The sequence below is a fragment of the Gracilinanus agilis genome, chromosome 4, assembly GCF_016433145.1.
Source record: "Gracilinanus agilis isolate LMUSP501 chromosome 4, AgileGrace, whole genome shotgun sequence".
NCBI lineage: Eukaryota > Metazoa > Chordata > Mammalia > Didelphimorphia > Didelphidae > Gracilinanus > Gracilinanus agilis.
In genome coordinates this window covers 475,378,140-475,403,625 of record NC_058133.1, presented here as the reverse complement: position 1 = coordinate 475,403,625, position 25,486 = coordinate 475,378,140, and the positions used below count along the sequence as shown (strand labels likewise).

At 39.5% G+C, this 25,486-nt stretch overlaps 1 protein-coding gene across 6 annotated transcripts; it reads right to left on the bottom strand.

The window, feature by feature from the left end:
* Nucleotides 1-24,051, bottom strand: PRPF3 (pre-mRNA processing factor 3). Of its 6 annotated transcripts, none has more exons than XM_044672625.1 (16): nucleotides 24,037-24,051; nucleotides 21,818-22,017; nucleotides 19,125-19,255; nucleotides 16,845-16,991; nucleotides 15,929-16,012; nucleotides 14,943-15,163; nucleotides 13,965-14,271; nucleotides 11,519-11,685; nucleotides 10,679-10,758; nucleotides 9,429-9,572; nucleotides 8,390-8,489; nucleotides 8,079-8,192; nucleotides 7,219-7,337; nucleotides 6,838-6,921; nucleotides 4,794-4,855; nucleotides 1-418 (listed from the first exon to the last, which is right to left on the bottom strand). In XM_044672625.1, the coding sequence occupies exons 2-16, from the start codon at nucleotides 21,960-21,962 to the stop codon at nucleotides 272-274; spliced, it is 2,052 nt and encodes a 683-aa protein (XP_044528560.1). In that variant the 5' UTR covers nucleotides 21,963-22,017; nucleotides 24,037-24,051; the 3' UTR covers nucleotides 1-271. The 6 variants fall into 6 exon arrangements, with proteins under 6 accessions (XP_044528560.1, XP_044528562.1, XP_044528561.1 ...); XM_044672627.1 differs by lacking the exon at nucleotides 24,037-24,051 and adding an exon at nucleotides 23,660-23,726 and having other exon boundaries at nucleotides 21,818-21,963; XM_044672626.1 differs by lacking the exon at nucleotides 24,037-24,051 and adding an exon at nucleotides 22,620-22,672 and having other exon boundaries at nucleotides 21,818-21,963.
* Between the last annotated feature and the right edge of the window lie 1,435 nt (nucleotides 24,052-25,486).

The following is a 25,486-nucleotide window of genomic DNA, read 5'->3' as shown; positions in this document are numbered from 1 at the left end:
TTTAAAAATAATTCTTTAATCATATGCACAGAAAGGGAAAAGGAAGGCAGCACTAGAGCAGACTGGGGAATGGAGCAGTTCTCCCTCAGTCCCAGTTCTGCCTGGTAGTTTTTAAAGATCTCTCACACATGTGCACGATTGTGTTTGTATACACACACGTGCGCACACAGAGACACACAGAAACATACATAAGAGAGGTTGGGATGGAGAAATAAAGGGAAACTGGAGGGACAAAGGCAGTGGAGAGGAATGGGTGGGGTCTGTAGCTCTCTCAGTCGGTGGACTCCAACACGGACTCACTCAGTGCAAGGTCCCAGTAATGTTCAGCCCCATGCTTTTTGAAATGCTCCCTGGCCATGTTCTCTGTGGGGCACTGTTTGAACTTCATTTCTCCAAAGCTTCGGTCTTTGGCTGTGCCCTGGGAAATAGGCAGGGAGCAATAGACAAGAGAGAAAAGATGTCAAAAGCTGTAGTTCTTCAAACATAGACAGGTGATACCCAGAAACAGAAATAACCCCAAATACTTCACTTCCCCCATCTTCTTTTCCATGTCTTTTACCACTGCTAGTGAAACACAGATAACTCTCAATTATCTTATTGAAGACAAAATACAAAGCAATTTTCAATCCTTGTATGGATTTTCCTGCTGAGCACATTTATCCCATCTTCCTGCTCCTATCTATTTTAGTCTCTCAAGAGATCTGTGATCTCATTGATGTAGGTACTCTTCTAACAGGGCAAACTGCAACCTACCCATATCATCTCTTTCTGGGTAGTTCTTGCCTGTGTCCTTCTATAAACCTCCTGGGGAGTGGGGGGTGGGGAGGGTAGGGGATGTCCACTCAAGGTGTTCAGGTCTTCTTCAAGGCTTTTAACTTTGGTCTGAGGCTACTAGATCAGGTTTTCCACCTGGTAGCCCCTGCTCTTGTTATATGGCATGCCCACTTCTCTTTCTAGTCAAAAGTATTTTCAGCACTATCTTTGATAATTCGTTTTATATGTAGTTGACCATTGGTAATATTTGGATGCCTATTTATGTCAAGAGGCTTCCTTCTCTTGCCTTTTAAGTGACATGATTTTGATTCTTTAGAGACTTTAGTGTCCTATGTGTTATAGCCAAACAAATAAGATCACATATACTACTTTAAAAAAAAACTTTATAGAGTGCTATATAAACATTGTTATATTAGCATTTTAAAATGATTTTGTTTAGCTTGAGATTGTAGAAAGAACTGGGAATCTCTTAACTACAATTCAGCCCTATTATTTTTTTTAAACCCATACTTTTTGTCTTAGAATCAATACTAGGTATTGGTTCCAAGGCAGAAGAGGAGCATGGGCTGGGCAATTGGGATTAACTTGCCCAGGGTCACACAGCTAGGAAGTCTGAGGCCAGATGTGAGCCCAAGACTTCCCATCTCTAGGCCTGGCTCTCAATCCACTGAGCTGCTCCCTCTTATTTAATTCTAGGCCCAGCTCACTATCTAGCTGCAGGATCTGTCCAATGTGAATATACTGATGGATCAACTCAAAGGTCTATTGAGTCAATTGCATTTCATAGACTAAACATGGTCTCCTCAGTTTCCACTAAAATTGTTTATTCCATCTTATAACACAATAGTAATATTTCCGATTCATGTATCACAGCTTACTCAGATATTCCCCAATAGGACAGTCCTTTTAAATTTGGGTCTATCACAAAAAAAAATCTACTAAAAATTTTTTTGCACATAAAGATCCTTTTCTTCCTCCTTTGGTTTCCTTAGGCTATTGTCTTAGTAGTGGGATAGCTGGGTCAATGGGTATGTAGTTTTTATAACTTTCTAGTATTGTTCCAAATTACTTTCCAGAAAGGCTGAACATCTTCACCAAGAGTTACACTAATATACCTGTTTTTCCATAGTCTCTTCTTCAACATTTGTCATTGTTCTTTTTTGTCATTTTGCTAGCCCCTAAAGTGGAGGTAAGGAAGAGTATTGTGCAAAAGCAGGGAAATGTAGGATGAAATGTTATATATGGGAATAGCAAATGAATCAATTTGGTTGGAATGCCTGAGGGGGAATAAATGTGAAATTATTCTAGAAAGAAAGACTGGATGCATATTATGAAGGACTTTAAATGCCAAACAGAAATTTACATTTTATCTTGAGGTATTAGAGGATCACTGAAATTTCCTGAACAAAGGGTCAGATCTGTGCTTTAGGAATATGGATTTAGCAGAAGGGCAAACACTGAAGGCAAAGAAATCAATTTAGCCAGCTATTGCAATAATCCAGCTGAGTGGTCATGAGACTTGACCATGGGTGATGATGGCTTTTGAATTAGAGAAAAGACAATGGATTCAAGAGATGTTATGGAGACAAAGTTAACAAAACTGAGGAGCTGACTGGATATAACTGGCGATGAAAGAGAGTAAGTGTAAGGATGACTGAGGTTTTGCAAATCCAGGTGACTGGGGAAAATGTCCTTGCCCAAAACAGGAAATGGGTTGTTTTAAAGAAGACGACATTGAATATGAAAACTAAAGGGCTGTTCTATTGAGGAATGTCTAAATAAGTTGTGATATATAACTATGGTAGAATATTATTGTGTTATAAGATAAAATGATTAATTTCAGAGGAAACTTCAGAGAAGACCCTTATGAATTGATGCAGTGAAGTGAGCAGAACTAGGAAAACAATTTATAGAATGATAACATAATAGAATAGAACTTGAAATTCTTTAAGATTCTGATTAACACAATAAGCCACAAGTCCAAAAAAAAAAAAAAAGATGGAATGCTTCACTCACCTCCTGAAAGAGTTGGTATGAACTTAAATGTAGAGGCACATTTTTTTCTGTACATGGCTAATGGTTTTGAAGGATTATGGGAATATTTTCCCCCTTATTTGATTTCCTTAATTAGGGTGGTGGGTGAATAGTGGGAATGGCAGATTAGTAAGAAATAAAAATACTTGCTGTTTGAAAAAAATAAACTAGGAAAAAACTATTAATAACTACTGACCCATATGCTAAAAAATTCTTAAGAATAATCCATACACATATCCAAGGCATCATTGAGATAAAAGTATGAAAGGAACAGGTTTCCTTTCAGAAAGGATATTTTATAGCAGACCAAATTTATAGTGTCAAACTCAAATCAAAACCAAACCCTGTGGGCAACTTAGAAAACCACATATTAACATTATCTATGTTGTACTGCACTTTTACTTTGTTAAAACAATTCCCAATTATATTTTAGTTTGGTTCAAACCTATAGTTTTGAGTGGGGTAAGTATGACACCATGTGTATAGAGAATATAAGGTTCTGTTATGTCCATGGTTTGTTAAATATTAATATTTAGTACAGCAAAACACCACCTTAAAAGCTCTCCTTAAAACAACTTGTTTCACATGAGTGTGTCAAAATCACACAAGATAAAAGATGTAATGGAGAATTTTGATAATCTGCCAATTATTAATGTGAAACAAAGCTTAAAACACAAAGTCTGCTTGCTAAAGGTGTTTGTTTACTGCTCGCAGAGTTGTCAGCACAGAATCCAAATGCAAGAGGAATTCTGCACAGATGGTTTAGTCTTTTCAAATGTTCCTATTTAAGAATGGTATTGTGCTATGCAAAGCCCCAGAACATGTTATAAAGCCTTCTAAATGAGACCCATAATTACTTTTAAAAGTTTGGCCTACTGCTATGTGTTTTAATAATGACTATTTTATACGACCTGTAATAGGCAGGTAGATGGATAAGCCATAGACCTAATACATGGGTACATAATATATCTTGGTCAGAGGCTGGAGATGGACAATTAATCACCCTCAGAAACAAATAGAATTTTTCTTTGGGAAATTGAAGTGCTTTTTTAATGACCCAAATCCAACCCCTGAAACAATGACCCGTTTTTAACACCAACATTCTTCTTCCAATGCTATGTAACTGCAAAACATAAATCACAATATCTAAAGAATAAAAGTTTCAGGTCCCCCAAATGGAAACAAATAGTAGTTAGCTACAATATCTTTTTTAAGACTTCCTCAGGAAAAATGTGAAACATAGTGTTAAATGATTGCACACAGGGTGGGCAGCTAGGTGGCTCAGTGGATTGAAAGCCAGTAGAGACAGGAGATCTTGGGTTCAGATGTGGCCTAAGACACTTCCTAGCAGTGTGATCCTGGGCAAGTCGCTTAATCCCCATTGCCTCACCCTTACCACTCTTCTGCCTTGGATCCAATACAGTTTTGATTCTGAGACAGAAGGTAATGGTTTTTAAAAAATAATTGCATATGGAAAAATCTATATAAAATTGCTTACCTTCTCCAGGAGGAGGGAGGAGTGGAAGGGAGTAAAGGAAGGTGAATAAGAGAGAATTTAGAACTCAAAAAAAATTTTTAATGAATATTAAAAAATTGTTTTTACATGTAATTGGGTAAACACCAAGTATGTTTTTTAAAATGTTAAGATTATAGAAAATGAAACTGGACTAGTTCTATAATGACAGTTAGAGATAATGAGTGGATGACTGATGTGCCCTACTGTTGTCCACAAATGCAAAGAGACCTAGAGGAGCTGTGGAACATATGGACCCTCCACAGTTCAGCCCAATGCTGCTATGAGAGTTTCCAAGGAGAAGAAATGGTATCCCCATCAACAAAATCAGAGATTCACCAAGGTATCAAAGAAGAACGATGACCTCAATGTCCTCTCAATTAGCACAACCTAGAACTGACTATATCTTGTTTTCTGACACAAATTTCTTTTGCTCTGGTATTCAGGAAAAGCTATAGGAAGGAGCACCTACCTCCCAAACCAATGCACACTTGTTGGTTTTTTTCACAGCTTCCTCATCAGACTCATCATCATCTAGAAGAGACAACATGGCTAAGCCTGGCTCCAAACAGACCCAGATGTACAGTCCAGATGTACAGTGTTACCAACTGCTGTTGAAAAGTCCTCTTCAGCTTCACATCACACTTTAAAAATATTCAATACACTGATATTTAAATACTTCCTCTTCTCTTGTGTGTGGCACAGTGGATGAAGCACTAGACTTCAAGTCAAAAAGATATGAGTTCAGGGGGCAGCTAGGTGGCTCAGTGGATTGAGAGTCAGGCCTAGAGATGGAAGGTCCTAGTTTCAAATTTGGCCTCAGATACTTCTAAACTGTGTGACCCTGGGCAAGTCACTTAACCCCCATTGCCTAGCCCTTAATGCTCTTCTGCCTTGGAACCAATACACAGTATTGATTCTAAGAAGGTAAGAGTTTAAAATTTAAAATTAAAAAAAAAAAAAAAAAAAAGGTACGAGTTCAAATTTAACCTAGAGACTTACTAGCTGGGCAAGTTCCTTAACCCCTCTCAGGCTCAGGTTTCCTCATCTGTAAAATGAGGATAACAATAGCACCTACCTCCCAGGTTTCTGGAAATAAAAAATATTTGTAAAGCATCTGGCAAATCTTAAAACTATGTAAACAATCATCAAATATCACACCAAGTATGTTCTATACCAGTAATGAGCAAACTATTCCCTTTAAGCCAGATCCAGGCCGTAGTTTGCCCATCACTGTCTTAAGCAATTCCCTAATCACTACATCTGGATGGGGGAAGGGGGAGCGGCGTAGTGATTAGGGAATTGCTTTAAGGCAGTGATGGGCAAACTACAGCCTAGATCTGGCTTAAAGGGAATAGTTTGCTCATCACTGTTCTATACTGTACTGTTCATAAACTGAATTGGAAGCTCTAAACAAGTAGGAACTTTCAATAAGTCAAATAAAGGAATCTTATAATTGGCACAAAAAATAAAATAATTGAACATATAATACTTTTAAGAGTTACAAAGCACTTTAGACACATTATATAATTTGGTCCTTACAACAATCTGAAGGGTTATTCCATTTTACAAGTGAGGAAAAACTGAGGCTTGGGTGGTTAGATGACTTGCTCAATGATCAGACAGCCAGTATTGGGGAATCTGAATCTAGATCCATCTTGCTTCTAAATCTAGCACTCTTTTAACTATACCATACCCTCCTCTAAGATATAAAGATAGTAAATTTTCTACTCTACTTGTTTGATCATTTGAGTCATGTCCAACTCTCTGTAACCTCCACTTGAGGTTTTCTTGACAGAGATACGAGATGAGAAAACTGAGGCAAAATAAGTTAAGTGGCTTGCCCAATATTACGTAGCTAGTAAGTGTCTGAGGCCAGATTTGAATTCAGGTTTTCCTGATTCCAGGTCCAGCTTTCTATTCAGTTGTGTCATCTGACTTGTCTTTTTTCTATCCGTAGGGAACTTCAAGTTTAGTAGGTTAGTGTTATCATGTGAAAAAAATTTAATAACATTTAAAATGGAACATTAAATTATATGCAAACAGAATATTTTAATTCTTTGAAGAGTGCAAAGTAAAGGAGATATCAAAACTTGGGCAGTTAATAAATAAGCATATTGCTTTGGATAGGATGTTTTGGGTCTGGATGGAGAAACGATATCATGTTATAGAGAGGCAAAGCACTGCAAGGCACAAGAGGCACATGCAAAGTCCCATGAACTGATGGCCAGAAAATCATGTTTGGGAAAACTAGTAGCCTGGCTGTAGTCATATAGTAAGCAAGCTAAGAGGAATCAAGTAGTGGATGGATCCTTGAAGACCATGCAAAGAATTCAGTTAATTACATAATTGAAGCAAAATGTCATGTGATCCTAATATTAGCAATAACTCTTTTCCCCAAATCAATATTCTACCCAGTATTAGGTGTTTAAAGTGAAAACAGTAAGATGTAATGCTCAGCCCCATCCCTTCCCTCCCAATATTCCTCCCCATTTACCCCTCTAACCCCCATTCACCATCTCCCTTTGTGTTAGATGTCTGTTCATCCCACTTTATCCGGTGCAGCATTAGACGCTTGAATTTTTTCTGTGCCTTAGGGCCTAGAAAGAGAGGAGACAGAATTTATTTCCCCACTTTCCCCTTCAGATTTGGGTTAGGAAAAGGTGGTAATAGAAAGAACCTCTGAGCCCAGGAGATATTCAGAACTTTTAATGTGATGACTTGTACAACCCCTATATGTACAAGTTTTGGGTCTTCTACTCCCAGGATACTAAGACATAGGGTTAGAGGGCCTTACTCCCACATGTGCTTCTAAAACACTGCTCCACCCTGTTTCTAATCAAGGTTTCAGTATTCTGGGTATATTCCTTTGATCTTTCCCTTTAATCCAAACTCACCCCCTTCTACCACCACAACGTTGACATCCTTGTGAAGCACCACCACCCCTGAAAGGTACAGCTGCCCAGCATTGGCCTCAATCTTGAACTTCTTGGCTGGGTTACTCAAATTTCGAACTCTGGAGATAGGGAAAGTGTGGTTATGTATTTTAACAAGTGTTGGCATTAGACTAAACGGAGTGGAAAAAATAAACCTATTTTTCCAAATTTGTTTCTCAAAAACAAAACAAAAAGCAACTGTTTTTGCAGATGGAAAGCTGCTATTTAAATGGCACAATTATAATAGGCTCTAATAAGTATTTCAGCTGCTTTATAGTTCTATTCTCAACATCATTTGACATAGGCCCCCAAAACAGAAGATACTCCATAAATATTTCCTGGTAAATCTGGAACAAATTCATTTTGAAGTAGGAGAGAACAGCTGTAATAGTTGAGTGGTAGGGCATGACAAAAATCAATATGGAAAGGAGGGCTATCAGTACTTTCTTGAGAATTGGTCTAGATCAAATGAAACCATAAGTATTAAGTTCTAAGAAGGATGAGTAACTCAGTTTATAACCTGGTTTAAAGAGCTTCCTTCATTCATCCTAGCAGGTCAGTACTGGTTCACTAACCCAAGATCAAAGAGAAAAGACTACTACAGTGACAGAAGAATTTTAAATCACAACACAAATTATACTTCCCTGGTCAGATTCCACTCATATCTAAGCTCTTATGCCCCTAATTTTATTTCTTTAATACTAGAGAATTGGGGTTGGTGTTAGTGAAAGCTTTGTGGGCTATAGTCATTACCTCAAGCACTAGTTGTCATACTATTTTGATATTTATGTGGGCAACACTGGCCCAGCAGAGACACCTACCTATATACAGATATGTGTACCCCCTGTGAAATGTCTTCTTTTAGCTTTTTTATTTTCTTGACCTTTCTCTGTTCTGCTGTTAGTTTTCGGGCAGCATTGGCCTCTTCATGCGCTCTGTCGTGACAGGAAGGACATCCACAAGTAAGAAAGGCATTGAAGATCAGAGGCAGTGCTGAGGGAAAGAGAGAGCAACAGAGGACTCTCCCCTCCTCCGTATACCAGTCCCCCAAGGGAGGCCAAAATCCAACCTGCTATCCCCAGTTTGAAAAAGAACCCTGCCCTGTATCCCCACCTTGTTCCAGGGCACTTACTTCTGTCTTTTAGCCATCTGAGCTCTGACGTGGGCTTCCACTTTTGTGGGGTCTTGAACAGCTTCTGTGCCTAATACTCTCATTAGGTTGGAAATTCTCACTGTATCAGAAACAGAACAGTGTTGACTGGGAGTCACTTCTTTAGCTGGGACAGCCTTTTCTATCCTTCTTCCTCTAATGTTAATAAGTCCTCAATACTATTTAAAATCCTTAGGAAAGCATTCCATAATAAATACATCCAAAAGGGAACTTTCACTCTGCATTTTCTCAGCACTCATGTAGTAAATTAACACTAAGCTACATTACACTGCTGCTGCTGTGTTGCTTTGTTTTGACTATGTAATACAGACTTTTCTCTTTGTGTGTATGGAATCCCCAGCTAGATTATAAAATGCTTTATGTCAAGGAACTTGACTATGGAACTCCTTCCTTTCTTGGTGACACAAAGAGAATAGCAGCCTATGGTATGACTTGGTGTTCTTATGCTGAATTTTTTAAAAAGCACATATATGTGTGTGTATATATACATATATATATATATAAACTTTATATAATACATATTATTTGTTGTAAATATGTAATAAGTTGTAATAAATACCCTTATCCAATAGAAACCAATTCTTACATTGGCTATTTCCATTTCTATGTCTTACTTTCTTTTCCCCATCCTTCTTACTTCTTCCCCTTCCCCAAGAAGGCAGATAATTATAGGTTGTACATATATTTCCCTGTTCATCATGTACTGAATGTTTAAAGCACCTTTCCTCCCAAAAGTCTGATACAATACATAGAATCCTCAAATAACTCATTAATAAATATTTCTGACTATTTGGAATATAAGTAAATAAGTTACTTTCTGAAAATCCACCCAAATTAGGGAAACTTGAAAGGGAAAAGGAGAAAAGTGACTATAATCTTGCATATGACCCCCTATACATATACAATAGTCTTATAGTAAAAGGAAGAGGAAATAGTGAAAATTACCAAAATAAAGAGTTTTTTCTGCCACCCTTGTCCCCCTTACCCTAAAAGTCCCCACCTTTGGGTTCAGGAGGAGGCATCAAACCCAGCCTGACTTTCTCTTGTAGTTCCTTCTGAGCTTCTCTCCGTGTCTGCCTCCTAAGTTTCTTCTGTTCCTTCTTGGTAAGGTACACCCCTAGCGTCACTGGCGTGTCACTGTCCACTGTTAAGAGAAGTGTAGAGAGGGGAGGAAAATTAGACAAGACAATATGAATTTGAAGTACAGTAAAGCAAGGTGGAATGTATCTCAGCCTAGAGGATGTTGAGTGGAGCTAGGAGATTATATAGGAACTGAAAGAAATTCTGAAGCTTCTTTCAGGACAGGAGAAAGAAGGAAGAGGGAAGTGTTGTGATGTACAGTTTTGGGCATCTGCATGCTTCTTAATTCTCCCTTTAAAAAATTGTTTTTAAAGTCTAAAAAGGCTCATGTTAAAAGTAACTGGGAAAAACTAGATTAAATGAAACTGAACATCAGGGTTTTGAGGACTCGGTAAAGTACAAAGGAGAGTCCTTAGGTCTGTGAAGTTCAGTGTACTAGTTTCTACCACACACTAATATGCTCTTAGGACCTCAGTTTCCTAATTTGTAAAAAGGGAGGGCTAGACTAGATGATCTTTAAGATACTTCAGACACTTTATGATTTCTTTTTTCTTTTTTTAAACCCTTACCTTCTGTCTTGGAGCCAATACAGTATTGGCTCCAAGGCAGAAGAGTGGTAAGGGCTAAGCAATGGGAGTTAAGTGACTTGCCCAGGGTCACACAGCTAGGAAGTATTTAAGGCAAGATTTGAACATAGGACCGCCCATCTCTAGGCCTGGCTCTCAATCCACTGAGCCACCCAGCTGCCTCCTACTCTACGATTTCTAAGACTGATAAAGCAAAAGGAAAAAAAGAGAAGGAAAGAAAAGTACAGAGACTAAATAGAGATCTGTGCAGAGGAGGAGCTAGAGCCATAGTTATTAAACACAAGGGATGTTTTAAGTACAAAGATTATGTTCAACAAATTGACTTTCCCACAGCCAAAGTCATTAAAAATAGACAAAGTGGTTCCCACTACAATAAGCCCACTAAATCTAATATTCAGAAATGTGGAACTAGCACTAACAATTCCATCTAAAGCAAAGATGGAAAGACTGAATGCAAAGGAATAGATTAGAGAAGCAAAGGATATAATAGCAATTTTTTCTCTTTCTTTGCAACCAGGATGTGACTAAATCAGGGAGAAAAGGAACAACCCACTGCTGAATGGGTAAATAATCCACAGTTTACCTGGAGGATTTAACTGGGCTGGATGCTCTACAAGGTTTGTAATCCCAAAGTAGTCTTCTTTTTTGGGAGCTTCCCCTGTACTAGAATTAGGGAAAAAAAGAAAACAGGATATGTGAATGGAGATAATTTCGAAGTGGGACACCCAAACTAAACTTGCTCCTGCACTTCTTTAGTATTTCTGTACTCATACAATAATACATGGATTATGATCCCTGCAGACTTCTAATAACTAATTATTAATCCCAATGTAATTAATTGTAAGAAAATCAAACTGATTTTACTATTAGTGTATAAAGAACATAATTAGAAAAATAAGCACACTGAAAAATTATTTTTGGATCATACAACTTCATATTACCTAAACTTATTTTTCCTCTACTGACAAAATGAAGATTGATTGCTGTAATAGAAATGAATTTACAAATACATATTTATCATCCATAACTGTATGCTTTGAATCCTCCCCGCCCCCCCATCCTATTTCCACCATTTAGATCAGTGATGGGCAAACCATGGCCAGTGGGCCAGATGCAGGGACCCCTGAAATGTTCTATTTGGCCTCCACATTATTCCTAATCTGATGAATACAATGAGTAGGATGCAATACAATGAAACTTTGAAAGAGTTGCCTTAGAAACAGACTGACAGATGAGCATTTCTTTACCTTTGGCCCCCTCTTTAAAAAGTTTACCCATGGGGGTGGGGGGTAAGGGGGGTGTCAGGGTGGGGAAAGTAAAAACCTGAATCATGTAACCATGGAAAATTTTTCTCAAAAAAAAAAAAAAATTTGCCCATCACTGATTTAGATTATATCTCAAAGGTGTTAACTAATAAACTCACGGGTCAAAACCATTGGGGATAATGTAGGAATCCCACCACTCAATGTCAGGAATCTCTCCTTCTTTTAGCTCTTTTTTAGGGGCAATGAGTGCCAGCTTGGTTGAAGTGTGGATGCCAGTTTTTCGGGCTGCCTGTGAGATCTCTGCCTGCAGTTTCTCCAGCTGAGCCTGAAAATTTAAAAAAAGGAGATGCAAAAAGAAGCTGGAATCACAGCAAAGTGGGAAGTGAAGCCTGCCTCTAAAAACATTCTTCTACTTAGACTATGTCACCTCACCTATTATCTGACCACTTGAGTACATTCTGATGATTTGCCATAACCCATCAAAAGGAGAAGACTAGAAGACTACCCCATCGACCTGGTGACTTCAAAGATTGCCTTTAGGCTACACTACCCTAAAAGTTGCTGAATATCCCTGATACCAGTCCTATTGTGCTCCCACAACACATTGTTATTCTAATATGTCAAGTACCTAACAGACACTTAATAAAAGGGCTGTGTAAGGACATAAAGTCTGGCAGTCAATAGGAAGATGGCACAGATCCTAAAGCAGCTCATTTCAATGATGATGAGCTAACAAAATGCAGTCTTCTCAGGCATTCTCATTTTTAAGAAAGGCTCTACAAAAGTGATGGAGAACCTTTTAGAGACAGAGTGCCAGGCCCCACCTCCCAATGCCAGGCACGCCCCACCCTCCTTTACCCCACACAGGGGAGAAAGGGCTGCTAAGCAGAGGGGCAGAGGATGTGAAAAAATGCCATTAGGCATTGTGGAGAGGGGGAGGGGAACAGCTCCACCCAAGTCCCTCTACTGTTCTAGTAATGGAACTCTTGGGTGTGAGGAGGGAGGGAAGCCCAGTGCCCACAGAGTGTGTTCTTCTTGCCATCTTTGGCACCTGTGCCATAGGTTTGTCATAACTGGTATAGGTTTTCTTCCCCATTCCCAAACAGAACATAAGCTCCTTGACAGCAGGAAGCTTTGTTTCGTATCTATCCTCAGTGTCATGCATCATGCCCAGTTTGTAATAAATTCTTGTTGATTTAGATCAGTGATTCCCAAAGTGGGCGCTGCAGCAATCCAGGAGAGCGGTGATGGCCACAGGTGCATTTATCTTTCCTATTAATTGCTATTAAATTTTTTAAAAAAATTAATTTCCAGGGGGCTAAGTAGTATTTTTTTCTGGAAAGGGGGCAGTAGGTCAAAAAAGTTCGGGAACCACTGATTTAGAGCAATCACAAAGCCAAAAATTCCCACAAATAGTCCCCCAGGGCAGAAATGGGAAATAAGGGTTTATATAACTTTATCAGTTCAATTACTCACTTTACAGACTGTCTGAAGCAAGTTTTAATCCTAGATAATCATCTCTCATTTGAGTTATAACTCTATCTTTTTTTTATTTTTTAAACCCTTGCCTTCCATCTTGGAATACTGTGTATTAGCTCCAAGGCAGAAGAGTGGTAAGAGCTTGTCCCTTCCTTGGGGGGGGGGGTGGTTAAGTGACTTGCCCAGGGTCACACAGCTGGGAAGTATCTGAGGCCAAATTTTACCTAGGACCTCCCGTCTCTGGACATGGCTCTCAATCCATGGAGTCACCTAGCTGCCCCCAATTTTGTATCTTTTTAAAAAAAAAAACCTTACCTTCTGTCTTAGAATCAATCAATTCTGGGGCAGCTGGGTGGCTCAATGGATTCAGAGCCATGTCCAGAGATGGAAGGTCCTAGGTCAAATCTGGCTTCAGATACTTCCCAGCTATGTGATCCTGGGCAAATCACTTAATCCCCATTGCCTAGCCCAGTGATGGGCAAACTACAGCCCAAGGGCCAGATTCGGCCCCCTGAAATGTTGGGGGGGGGGCAGCGTGACATTATTCCTAATCTGACCAATACAATGAGTAGGATATAATACAATGAAACTTGAAAAGAGTTGCCTTAGAAACAGACTGACAGATGAGCATTTCCCTTCCTTTGGCCCCCTCTTTAAAAAGTTTGCCCAACACTGGACTAGCCCATACCACTCTTCTGCCTTGGAGTCAATACACAGTATTGACTCCAAGAAAGAATGTAAGGGTTAAAAAAAAAAAAAAAAAAAAAGAATCAATCAATTCTAAGGCAGAAGAGCACTAAGAGCTAGGCAACTGGGGTTGTGACTTACTCAGGGTCACATGGCAGCCAGGACATGAAGCCAGATTTGAACCCAGAACCTGGCTCTCTGCCCCCTGAGCCACCTAGCTGCCCCTGTAACCCTGCTTAACCTCATTAGGTGAAATGCAAACTGAATTTAATTAGCTGAATCCAACAAATCTATAAAAAAATAAAAAACACTTGTTTATCTATATGGTTGTTGCCTTGTAATACATTAAAAACTTAGTAGCAACTATATCACATACTTTTTCTCTAAATTCCTTTCTGCTGACTTTCTGACTTTTTTTCAATCTCTGGCAACAGTTACCTTTGTCCGTAATCTCTGGGCAATCTTCTCAAATTTGCCCTTATCATGGAATTTAAAGGTACGTCTCTGGCGCTGGGAAGGTGCAATGGAGACTCGAGGATCAAAAAATGTGTTGGATTCCATGTCCTCTGATGGCTTCTCCTTGAGCTGCTGTTTGAACTGTTCTCGCTTCACAGCCCGAATGTTGGCCTTTAGTGTTGGCATTCGGTGTGTCAATTCAATCTCTTTGCCAGTAGCATCTACTGTTCGGCCTTGTTCATCCAGGATCAGGGGTGTAGGTTTTGTCTGGTCCTTCAGCTCCACCTTCCTGGGAGTGGGAAAAAAAATCCAATTTGGAATTTTACCTGGAACCTTAAGGAAGTCCTAGATTAAGAAATTCTAAGATGTCTCAAGCTATTTTCAATAAGTAATAAGAAATATCTCAATTACAAAGTACTAATCAAACTGAGCATTCCAATGTGGGAAACAACTTAAATTATAGTAATAGAAAGACCTATGAATTCTAAAACCAGTTATGTGGAATTATAACTGAATTTCCTAAGGCTCGTCTCTCCCATTTAATTAGGAACAAACTAGGGGATGATGATTTATTCCTAGCACTGATCTAGACCCATTCCAGATATTAAAAATGGGCCTAAAACAAGCAGCTTTTTCAGATGTTAGAGAATACTAGTTTGGTTTAAAACAAATTAGTTAAATGAACCCTGGACAAGATGATTTTTTCTCATTTGATTCCAAAACTTTTTGAGTGACTACAGCTTTAGTTACCACATCTGTAACATAAGAATAATCCTTGCCCCCTTAGGGATACCAGGAAAAATTCAATAGATTTTTTTTTTATCACTTACATGGATTTTTGAACATGGTTTGAGGAACAACTTGGGTTTTCTTTGAAGCTATAATGTCAAAAAATGTCAAAGGCTTGTCTCAACTGTACCTTCAAAAATAGCAGAATCCAAAAGGAAAGTGAGTACTCACGGGGGAGCAATGCCCATAGCATGAAGGTTGGCCAACCCAACCATGTTGGCATTGCCAATAAGTCCTGGTTTCAGTGCCAGCTGAGCTTGGATCCGAGCTTGTAGTTCAGCTGCTTTCCGTGCCTTTTCGATGGCATCATTCATAAAGGTGGCAGCCTGAGAAGGCTGAATAGTATTGCCAATTGGCAGCCGCTCTGGTTGGGAGGAGGAAGGAGTCTTTGGCTGAGAGATATACAGAGAAAAAGAGAATTAAAAGGGAGGGAATAGAAACAATGAATGATAGAATTTATGAAGTTTGGGCTTGAAAAATGACACCATCCTTAGATGTGCAACCAAATGATACAGTATCAATTTTCTAACTCATTTTCCTGCCTCAATACCCTCCTCCCACCAAATCATCTTCATACTACTACCAGATTAACCTAATTTATATACAGGGAATATCAAAGCCCTTCAGTGGCAGCCTGTTGATAAAGTTACAACTTCTTAGCTTGGCATTCAGTGCACTGAATAATCTGGCAACGCTCTACCTTTTCCAGCTTTCTCATATAGCACCCCTTTCATGGCAACATATTCCAGCCAAATATGGGGAGTCACCATATCCTCTATACATCCTATACCATCCCACCTCCATGTTCTTACTCATGTTATCTATAAAGAACCCACCTTATCTCCATGGGTGAAATCCTACTCATTCTTTTAAGTCCCTACTAGAAGCTTTCCCCAATATTTCTTGCCACTAAAGTCCTCTTCTCCATGGACCTTAAAGAGTACTAAGTGGATTCTAGCTCTTTTACTACCAATATATTATGTTTTGGCTATTTTTGTAGCTGTCTTATTCTTTTATGAGATTTTTGATGAGTAGAAACCAGGTCTTATTTGCTACTTATTTGAAAGAAATAGGCACTTAACAAGTATTTGCTAAAATGCTGGAATATAAAATTCAGTGTGAAATACTTGTCTCTTTGATTGGATTGAATACCATACCTGAGGGGTAGGAGGACTAATGAAACTCAGCTGTTTTTTCCTTTCTTCAATCTGCCTTGTAGCTGCCTCCATCATTTGTTTGATCTGCAGACAAAGTATAGTGGTTTATACCATCTTCAGACATCTAACTGGGCCCTGATACTCCCAAGCCCAGTACTGTGGAAAATTTGGTGAAGGAAAAGAAGTGGATGGCAACTTTTTTTGTGCCCAAACTACCTTCTTTTGGGACCAGAGTACAAAGGCATGTCATTCCCCTTTACCTTCAAAGATTCCCACCCTTCCCTATACTCCCTCTTTGAAGTCTCCTTGTTCAAAAGAAGTTTGGAACACAAAAGCTTCAAGAATCAAAGACAGGTGCTGCTTTTAGATTAACATTCTTCAAGAAGGTAATTCTGTGGGGAAATTCTTTTATGCGTTTAAAATGTTTTAAATGTTAAAAGCTCAATTTCATTTTAATTATTTTTATTTTTTGAAACCCTTACCCTCCATCTTAGAATCAATACTGTGTATTGGTTCCAAGGCAGAAGAGCAGTAAAGGCTAGGCAATGGAACCTAAATGACCTGCCTAGGGTCACTCAGCTAGGAAGCATCTGAGATCAGATTTGAATCTAGGACTTCCCTTCTCTGGACCTGGCTCTCAATCCACTGAGCCACCTAGCTGCCCCCTCAATTTTACTTTATAATGTTTAGCTGTGAGAACTTAAAGCACATTATTTCCTGTTCTAAAACCACAACCTTTAGGTTTCTGTTCCTAATACTAGTAATTTTTTTTTTTGGCTATTTGGCTATAATGCTTCCTTCCATAAAGAATTTAAGAGATAAACAAAAATCTCAATTCAAAGCCAGGTTCAATCTGGATCTATGCCCCCTCAAACCTCAATTCATATACTACTTACCTCTCATGTCTATCACTAACCTGTAATTTAGTCAGCATGCCTGGGCTCTCAGATGGTGGTCCAGGAATTACCTCTGGCTCTTCCTCCACCTCCTCAAACCTTGGTATTCGCCTCTTCTTCACCCCTGATGACTCCTTAGATATCTCTGAGTCATCACCAAACACCTCCTGGGAGAACCCAAAACAAGAGGCAGATTTGTTTCTGTCCATAGGGAAGACAAGCAGTCATCCTTCCAACCCTATTATTATTTTGTGGCTTTACCCTGGGGACTTATAACAGAGCTATATAGATAGCAAGTTGACAAGACCCAGGGGTAAGCCTGCCCTGACAGCCCTTCACCAACTCTCACCTCCATCTTAACACTTTCATTATTCTCCTACACAGATCCTTTGGTCCATCCAAGCAAATTCCATCTTTATAAATATCGCAGCCCATATTTGGACTGTCTTCCCTTTCTTCCTCTCCACCAACTCAGGTCCAACCACTCCTAAAATCCCATTCAAAACTCACCTCCTTCAGGAAGGCTTCTCTGATTAATAACCTCACCCCTTTCTGATTATACCTTTGTTTTACATCCTCAAGCATGTATGTATAATGTTTGAGCTATATTAAATTGCATTTGTTGATTTTTTGCTTGGTTTGTGTTCTTAATCTTTATCATGTGCTTGTGTTCTGGCTCCCGGACTACAGTCTAGTTCTTCAAGGGCAAGGACTTCTTCAGTATTCCCCAAAAGTACTTAGTTCAAGGCCCAGCACACAAAAGAAACTTGGGTTGTCTACTTTGCAAGGCGTTTAATACAGCCAAGAATGGCCAAGTAGAAGGGGCAATGGGAAAAAGCAAATGTACACACCGGTGGTAGGCTTTGGGTGACATCCCCTCTTCACTAGGAGGGCTCGTGTTTTGCAAGGACATATCCTCAGTCAGGGGCGGGCGCTTCCTGGAATTCCTACAGTTCAAGAGAAAGGACTCTCCCATAATATAATGTGTGGGAATAGGGACCTAAGGGACCAAAAATGGGACTTCTGTCCCAAGGCTGTTTTAAGCATAAAGCTACTAACATATCTTCTCCAGGAAGACTTTTTGACTAATCCCACCCAACTCTGATCTTTTCATTCACTCTAGTATATCTTCAGCATTTATACAAATACAGTAGAGCCCCATTATAATGTAAACTACTATTATATATATATATTCTGTCAAGTCTCCCAAAACATAACTAAATTAAAATCCTGATAAGTTAGCCCATAAGGTGGGTATCAGTCCTGTCCTCCAACACCAGCATTATAAAGGGGTTCCACTGTACTTTTAAATAGCTAAATACTATCTCTCTTGGTATCTTATATCCATTAAATTATGATTTTCTCAAGTTTTTCAATCTCTTATATTTCTTTAAAGGTATATGGTGTACACTGACTATCTCTGGTCTAGATCTCTCTGTATCCTGTTTTGCTGTGATGCTAACAGAAAATTCCTATCCTTTTCTACAACCTGGTAATGCTGATGGCATGGGCAAAATGGCAAAATAATAAAATATCTTGGAAGGATGAAGAAGGGGGAAATTTTGTGATGGAAGTTACAGAAATAAAAAGCAGGGAAAAAAGGACTTTAAGCCAAGTAAGACCAGAAGACTGACTACTGCTGAGGAATACACAGGAATTATGGCAATCCTGGAAACCAAAATAAAAAGTACCGGAAGAGAAAACTACAGGATGTCTATGAGACTGGTCCCTTAGCTATGAGCTCTCAGAAGAGAGTATCTTTGGTACTATGTTCTACTCAAAACTATGGATGCTCAATGTATATTTAATAATAGGTACTTTTCAGGAACAACAGCCATAAGTTCTAGTAGGAATTCTTTGAAAAATAATGACAATAATGGCTGCATCTGAAGGAAGCAACGGACCTAAACTTGGAAGAAACAAGATAGGACCTAAATAGGGAAAAACCAAAGCCACAAAACTCTAAGAAGAAGCTATTACTTGAGGAGGTGAGAAGAAAAAGTGAAGAAAGATGGATATCATAACTCTCTTTCTTACTACACAGTTACACACAAAAAGGCTAAAGCTACTAGTTTTCTGGAATGTTTACCTCATGATGTGTTTTCATGTTTAACCACCATAAAATAAAGAATAGGAACCAAATGTGGTATGAAAACAAATTCACTGTCTATTCTACAGGCTAGAGCTTTCTTTTGAATGTTAAGAATTTTACTGTGTCTATGTGTGTGAGCACAGAAAGTTTAGCTGCTAGTGTTATTGAGAATATTTCCTTGCCCTTTAGTCAACCAACCAGAACCTACCTTCAATTCTCGTTTTCGACTCCTGTCACTGCTAGACTTGGAATGCCTGGAACTCCGGCCTTCTTCCACTGCCTCAAACAGTTTGTCAACAAATCGGAGAGTAGAATCATCAAGGAAGGGCTTTAAGTGATCTGGTGACAAAAAAGGAAAAGGTCTAAAAGCTTAAAACACTTCTGCATATAGAATAGACTTTCTAAAACATCTACTAATTGAAGCAATCTTAGTACTGAGTAGTACAAAAAGCCTAGATCAAATGAGTATTTACAAAAGCTACTGTCCTCCACCCAAGAGTTTTGATTTTTTTTTTCCTGTAGGATTCTCTAAAGTGAAATGTTTTAAGGAGACATTTTTCCTATGGTTTTTAAGGCAGAAATGTAGGTTATAGTTTTCTTGGGGTGGAAAATAACAATAGCCTGAGTTCCAGATAAAAGTTACCTCATGGTTAAGAATCATGGGAATTTGTCTGGCCTACTTTAAGAGAGCATTTCATATTAATATAAGGATATGCAGCTTGGGAAAACTAAATCTCCAATTCAGGAGCTTCACTAAATTTTACCTTTCTTGTTATCCCAAAAACTTATGAAGTCAATTTAAACTGCAAAATACATAGGCTACAAGCAATATGTGCCAACACCCTAAGAGCAATAAAATTAATAAACTTAAAAGATGACTAACACAGTTGTGAAAAAGTTACTAGTAATCTTAAGGGTCGCGAATACTCCCAGAACTTCACTATTATCATTACTCTTCTTTAGCTTCAAATCCCTTCTAAAGCTGGTGGACACTTTTTGAATATCAGAGAAAAAAAATCCAAAGAAGGATCTGATTTAAAAAGCATCAAGACAAAAAAGTCTGAGGCTGCTAGGGATAGAATTATCCTTTAAAAAGCCAAGACAAAGTAAAAGCATCAAATAGCCCAATCCCACAAAGAGACTCAAAACCTCCTTCAAGAGGAAAGCACTAGACTGACTGCAAGAGACATATTAGCAAAATTCAATTCACTCTATTTTTTAATTTTACTCAAATTAACTCTGTAAGGTTTGGCTTCAACCTGGCTACTTCAGATACATTTTTATTGAAAGTTACTTTGGGGAGCAGCTGGGTAGCCCAATGGATTGAGAGCCAGGCCTAGAGATGGGAGGTCCTAGGTTCCAATCTGGCTTCAGATATTTCCTAGCTGTGTGACCCTGGGCAAGTCACTTAACCCCCATTGCCTACCCCTTACCACTCTTCTTTCTTGGAGCCAATACACAGTAATGACTCCAAGACAGAAGGTAAGGGTTTTAAAAAAAAAAAAAAAAAGAAAGAAAGTTACTTTGTTTCCTCTATTCTATTATGTTTAAAAATTTTCTATATTGTCAAAAACGATCACTAGGGAAAGGACAAAGAATACAGGTAACCTGAAATTCATGCCTATAAGGTTTTGGAATATGTAATGATTTTTTCTTTTGTTACAGCTGATTTGCTTTAAATTATATAAGTGATTTTATCAGAAAAATATATACATGTGTATAGGAAATGTCTATACACACATACACATATGTACACACACACGAGAGTTCTCACTTTACCTAAGTGGACTGTTCTTCAGACCTTTACATAAAGCCAAAGAACATGAGGAAGAGAGGGCAGGTAAGAGGCCATAAGCCCTCAGAGAGAGTAGGTCAGTACATGGTTCAAAGACATATGGAAGCTGAGAAAGAGAAGCAAGAGAAAGGAAAGGAACACAAAGGGCCCAGGAGCAAGCCACTTGGAGACCTAGCTAGAAGTAAGAGGAAGAAGATGCAACAGGGCAGACACGTCTGGAGCTGGAAACAGTCACAGGAAGAAAACGATGAGAGAGACATGAGAAGTAGGTACAGACATGTGGTACCCAAGCTCAGATAGACTGAAGACAGACATGTAGGGCTGGACACATGAGCAGGTGAGTGGAACAGGGCAAAGGTTTCATGCCAAATGTCTGGGTAGTTTCTCTATATCTCTGTTCTTCCACTTTCACTTAGAAAGTTTTTATTATAAGGATTTTTTTTAAAGAGGGGAGGGTGGGAACCCAAAGAACACTGAGCAGAGGGGCAAGAGGGAAGAGAATACATTACTGTACAGCAAAGTTAACACAGATTTTCTTTTTTGGAATGTGAATTTCTTTCAGAAATCTTTACACAAAGTTGAATTTCCATAATGCTAATTTATATAAAGCCAAAATCATATGTGTATATAACATAAGCATATATGACTAAGGCAATCTTGACATATGTAAAAAGGCAGTCTGGGATTCAAAAGACATCAAGTAGAAAGTCCAAAAGCAAATAATTAAGATTTACTTCCAGGGGCAGCTGGGCAGCTCCGTGGATTGAAAGCTAGGTTCAGAGAAGGGAGGTCCTAGTTTCAAAAGTGGCCTCAGACACTTCCCAGTTGTATGACCCTGGGCAAGACACTTAATTCCCCATTGCCTAGCCCTTACCACTTTTCTACCTTGGAACAAATACACACTATTACTATTGATTTCAAGACAGAAGGTAAGGGTTGGGGGTGGGGAGGGGGAAGACTTTCTTCCCATTCCCTACCACAAAGAAAATACAGTCTCCTCCCTTCAAAGTTCCAACTTCATCTTAACCCTAATAAAAACATTTAAAATATATCAATCCTTAGTGTCAGTCTGAGAGACTGATCTAAGGACCCAGAAAAATACATACCAGCTGCTTTCTTTTTATCCATGCCCTTTCCTACACAATTTAACGCTGCTGTGACCACTGTAGGCTCTGAAAAACCCAACACTCTCTTCACTGTCTTCTCGATCCATGGCTTCAGTTCATCCAGCTCCCTCTTAGACAGGGCCATTCTTCAGAAGAAAGGACAAGGTACAGTGAAGACACACTAGGATACTTAACAGCACCTATGAATGAATTAGGAGAATGTGAATGGGAAGGATAAGAGACTGAAAAAAAAACACAAGGTGATGTTTATTTTACTAAAAATGTCTTCTTCCCTGGCTACCTCCTACTACATTCCTAAGCAAGTCACCACAAAGGTAGATAAATTCTTTCCCCCAGAAACAATCTCTGTAAAGAAAATCTAAAAGATAGTATCTCTTACACTAACTATGGGGGAATTGAGCTTAAGTACTGTATTCTAGTGCTTCTTTCCAGATACTATTACATCTACAGAGCCTGGCAGATTACATAATACATAATTTGGCTGAAATAGTCTTTCAGAAGTTATCCATTCTGTAGCCTTCAGGACTTGCCTCTCCTAATTTCATTCAGACAGAATCTTGTTCTATGGGATAATACAGAGCAGTGGGTCATGAAGTCCTTATGGGAAGGGCAATCCATTTTATTAAGGCTTACAACCTTTAAGAACATTCTTTTACAGATTTTTATCTCCATGTCCCTATATCTCAATTTCACTTAAATATTATATGACCATAATTACACACAAGACCATTCTGAGGGGTACTTGCAGGGGACATAACCTAGATAGACATGGATCACATACCTGAGTATGAATATCCTCTCTCGACTATTCTTTCCTTCTAGTCTCCTATCTGGTTCAGCAGAGAAAACAGAAATCATTAAGGACTCTTCTGAACAACAGATCTTACTAAAACATTCTACTAAGCAAGGCTGACATTTATATTCATACTTTTACTTGTCCAGCTAAATCATAAACTCCTTGATGACACAGGCCATTTTCTTATGTATTCTCCTTACAGGACAGGAAAAGGAGAAAATATCCTAAGACATATTTTCTCTATGAGAAATAGGCTGATTAATGTCTTCATTTCAGGTCAGGGGAGGCCTGTAACAAGCTCTCTGTTCTGCCACCAAATTATTATTTTGAATTTGGAATAAACCATAATGGAGAGATCTTAGAGAAAAATGAAAGAAGAAAGGCCACACACAAACTAAGAATCTGAACCTGAGTATCTAACATATGTCTTAATGAAAGAATACTCATGAACAGTTTTATTCATCTATGAATTATTATAGCAGAGGAGCCTGACCCTAAGGGACTTTAGCTTTAAAAAAACGTATTTATCTTCCTAAACTCCTACTTGACCACATATACTCCTGACAAGAGAAGGAAAAACTCAAATACACAAAGGAAACCATGGGGCTGAGGTCAGGCATGGTACTAGAAGGAATTCTGTTATTGCTGTCTAGAGTACTAACTAGGTAAGTTAGTTAAGTTCTCTGGATCTCAGTATATATCTGTAAAATAGGAATTAAAATGAACGGGTCTGCCTATCCGGACAACTGTTGTGAGGATCAAGTCAAGTTAATAGTGATCTTACTTGTAAACACTTCAAAAAATTAAAAAAGAAAAAAAACAGCAGCAGCATCACATCGAAGTGTTCAGAGGTCTAGAATATTGTTAAGATATAATGCTAAACACACGTAAAGTAAACCCTCACCACCAGATCCTAGTTCATATATATGAAAACCAAACAATGAGTGTGGGTGGTACACAAATCAGCTTTTCGGACAGACACTGTCACTGGGAAGATGACAACATATTTCGGTCAAGACACCCACCCCCATGAATACGAAGGGTGGAAGCTTCCAGTCCAGTTATAAATGCTGATCTCTCGGAGTGCTTCCCCAGACGCGCTCTTCTTTCCCTTTTGACCTAACTCCCTCCCCATCACTCACCCCCACCTCCACCCCCATCCCCATTTTCCCCACGCCGCTCACCTCACTCCAAGTCTTTTTTCCTTCCCGCCCCCGCCCTTTTCCTCCCCACAATCCCCGCCACCCCACTCCCCCTTAGAATACTCTCCTCGACCACTTTCCATTGGGCCCATTAGCCTCACAAATCGCCACCTCCAACCACGTTCTGCCTGCGGTCAGAAAGGGGAGGCTGAGCCCCGGGGCCCTATGGCCACCCTCACCGGGCCGAACCCGCTACTCACCTCACAAACTTCAGCCCCTGAGACGGAGCCCGAACGTTACACCGGAACCGGAAGTCGTCCGACCTTACGGCTTGCCGTCGTTACCGCTGCCTCCGCCACGCGGCTTCCCGCCCGGCGCCCTTGGCACGTGACGGGGGAGAGAAGGGTTAAAGAGCAATAGAGTTAGCTTCATTCTCCCACCGCCCACCCTCCGAGGCGCATGCGTACAACTCCTTCGAAGCCCAGTAGGACTCTCGATTGCCAGGAGTATTCGCCCATAAATATATATTCTTGGAAAAACCGGAAACTCATGCTTCCGGAAACGGAAATGGAGTTGGCAGAAGTTTCCCTTGTGTAGGAAGCTCTCGCTTTTTCCCGAAGGGGAAACTGAGGTTGGAGGCTCTACTCGCCTTGGCAAGCTTTTCCCTTCCTTTGCAAAGTCAGGTTTGTGGCGGAGCCTGCGCTTTCGGTCCCGAGTCCAGTTGTGCAAACCTGATGCAGAATATTGTGCTATGAAATGGTAAAATGTACATAATAAGGAAAGCACGTTTCAAGTACATAGCTAGTGCAAAGAGAGTAGCGATCTCGTCCAGGGAATATATTCCAATCCCTCTAGATTTATGCATTAGGAAGGTCAGTTTGACTGTTGAGTGGATGATAGACTGGAGAATAATGGGAGAGGGAGAGATTTTTGGCAGACAGATCCCCATCCAAATGTGAGTTACAGGGCCTGCACCACCAAGATGGCAGTTAGAGCAAAGGAGTTATATCAAGTGATGGCCCCTAGTAGGCCAAAGCCTCCCTTCCCAACCTTCCCCTGCACCTGTTGAAGCTGCAAAACAAAGGCAGTGCTTCCACCTGATAGAACACTGTTATTTCCCATGCTGTGACCTGACAAATTTATAATGGATTGATAATCTGAACTATACAGTCTGTATCATGCTAAGAACTATACAATCACCAGAACCAACTGCCTTCCCCCTGAAACAATCAATGAGATTAATTCCAGATTATCCAATGCACCCCTAACTTTCCTAAAACCTATAAAAACCTATGTCTCCCCCATTCATTAAACATTTAATTGCTTTTAAATGTTTTATTGATGCCTTTTCTTTTTTATTGGAGTCATGGAAATGTCCTGCCCCTGCCCTTTAAAAAATAAAAAACACCACCACCTTCTGGCTTAGAATTTATATCAGTTCAAAGGAAGAAGAGTGGTAAGGGTTAGGCAATTGGGGTTAAGTTGCCCAGGGTCACTCATCTAGGTAGTATCTGAGGCCATATTTTTGAACCCAGGGCACCCTCCCACCACCCTCAATTCTAAACGTGGCTCTCTATCCAGTGAGCCACCTAACTGCCCCTCCATTTTCTTCTAACAACGTTAAGAGCACCATGTATACAGTCATCTGTTTCAGTTGCCCAGTCTTTGCCAAGAGGAAGTATGTTTCATGAACTTACCTGAGACCATGAT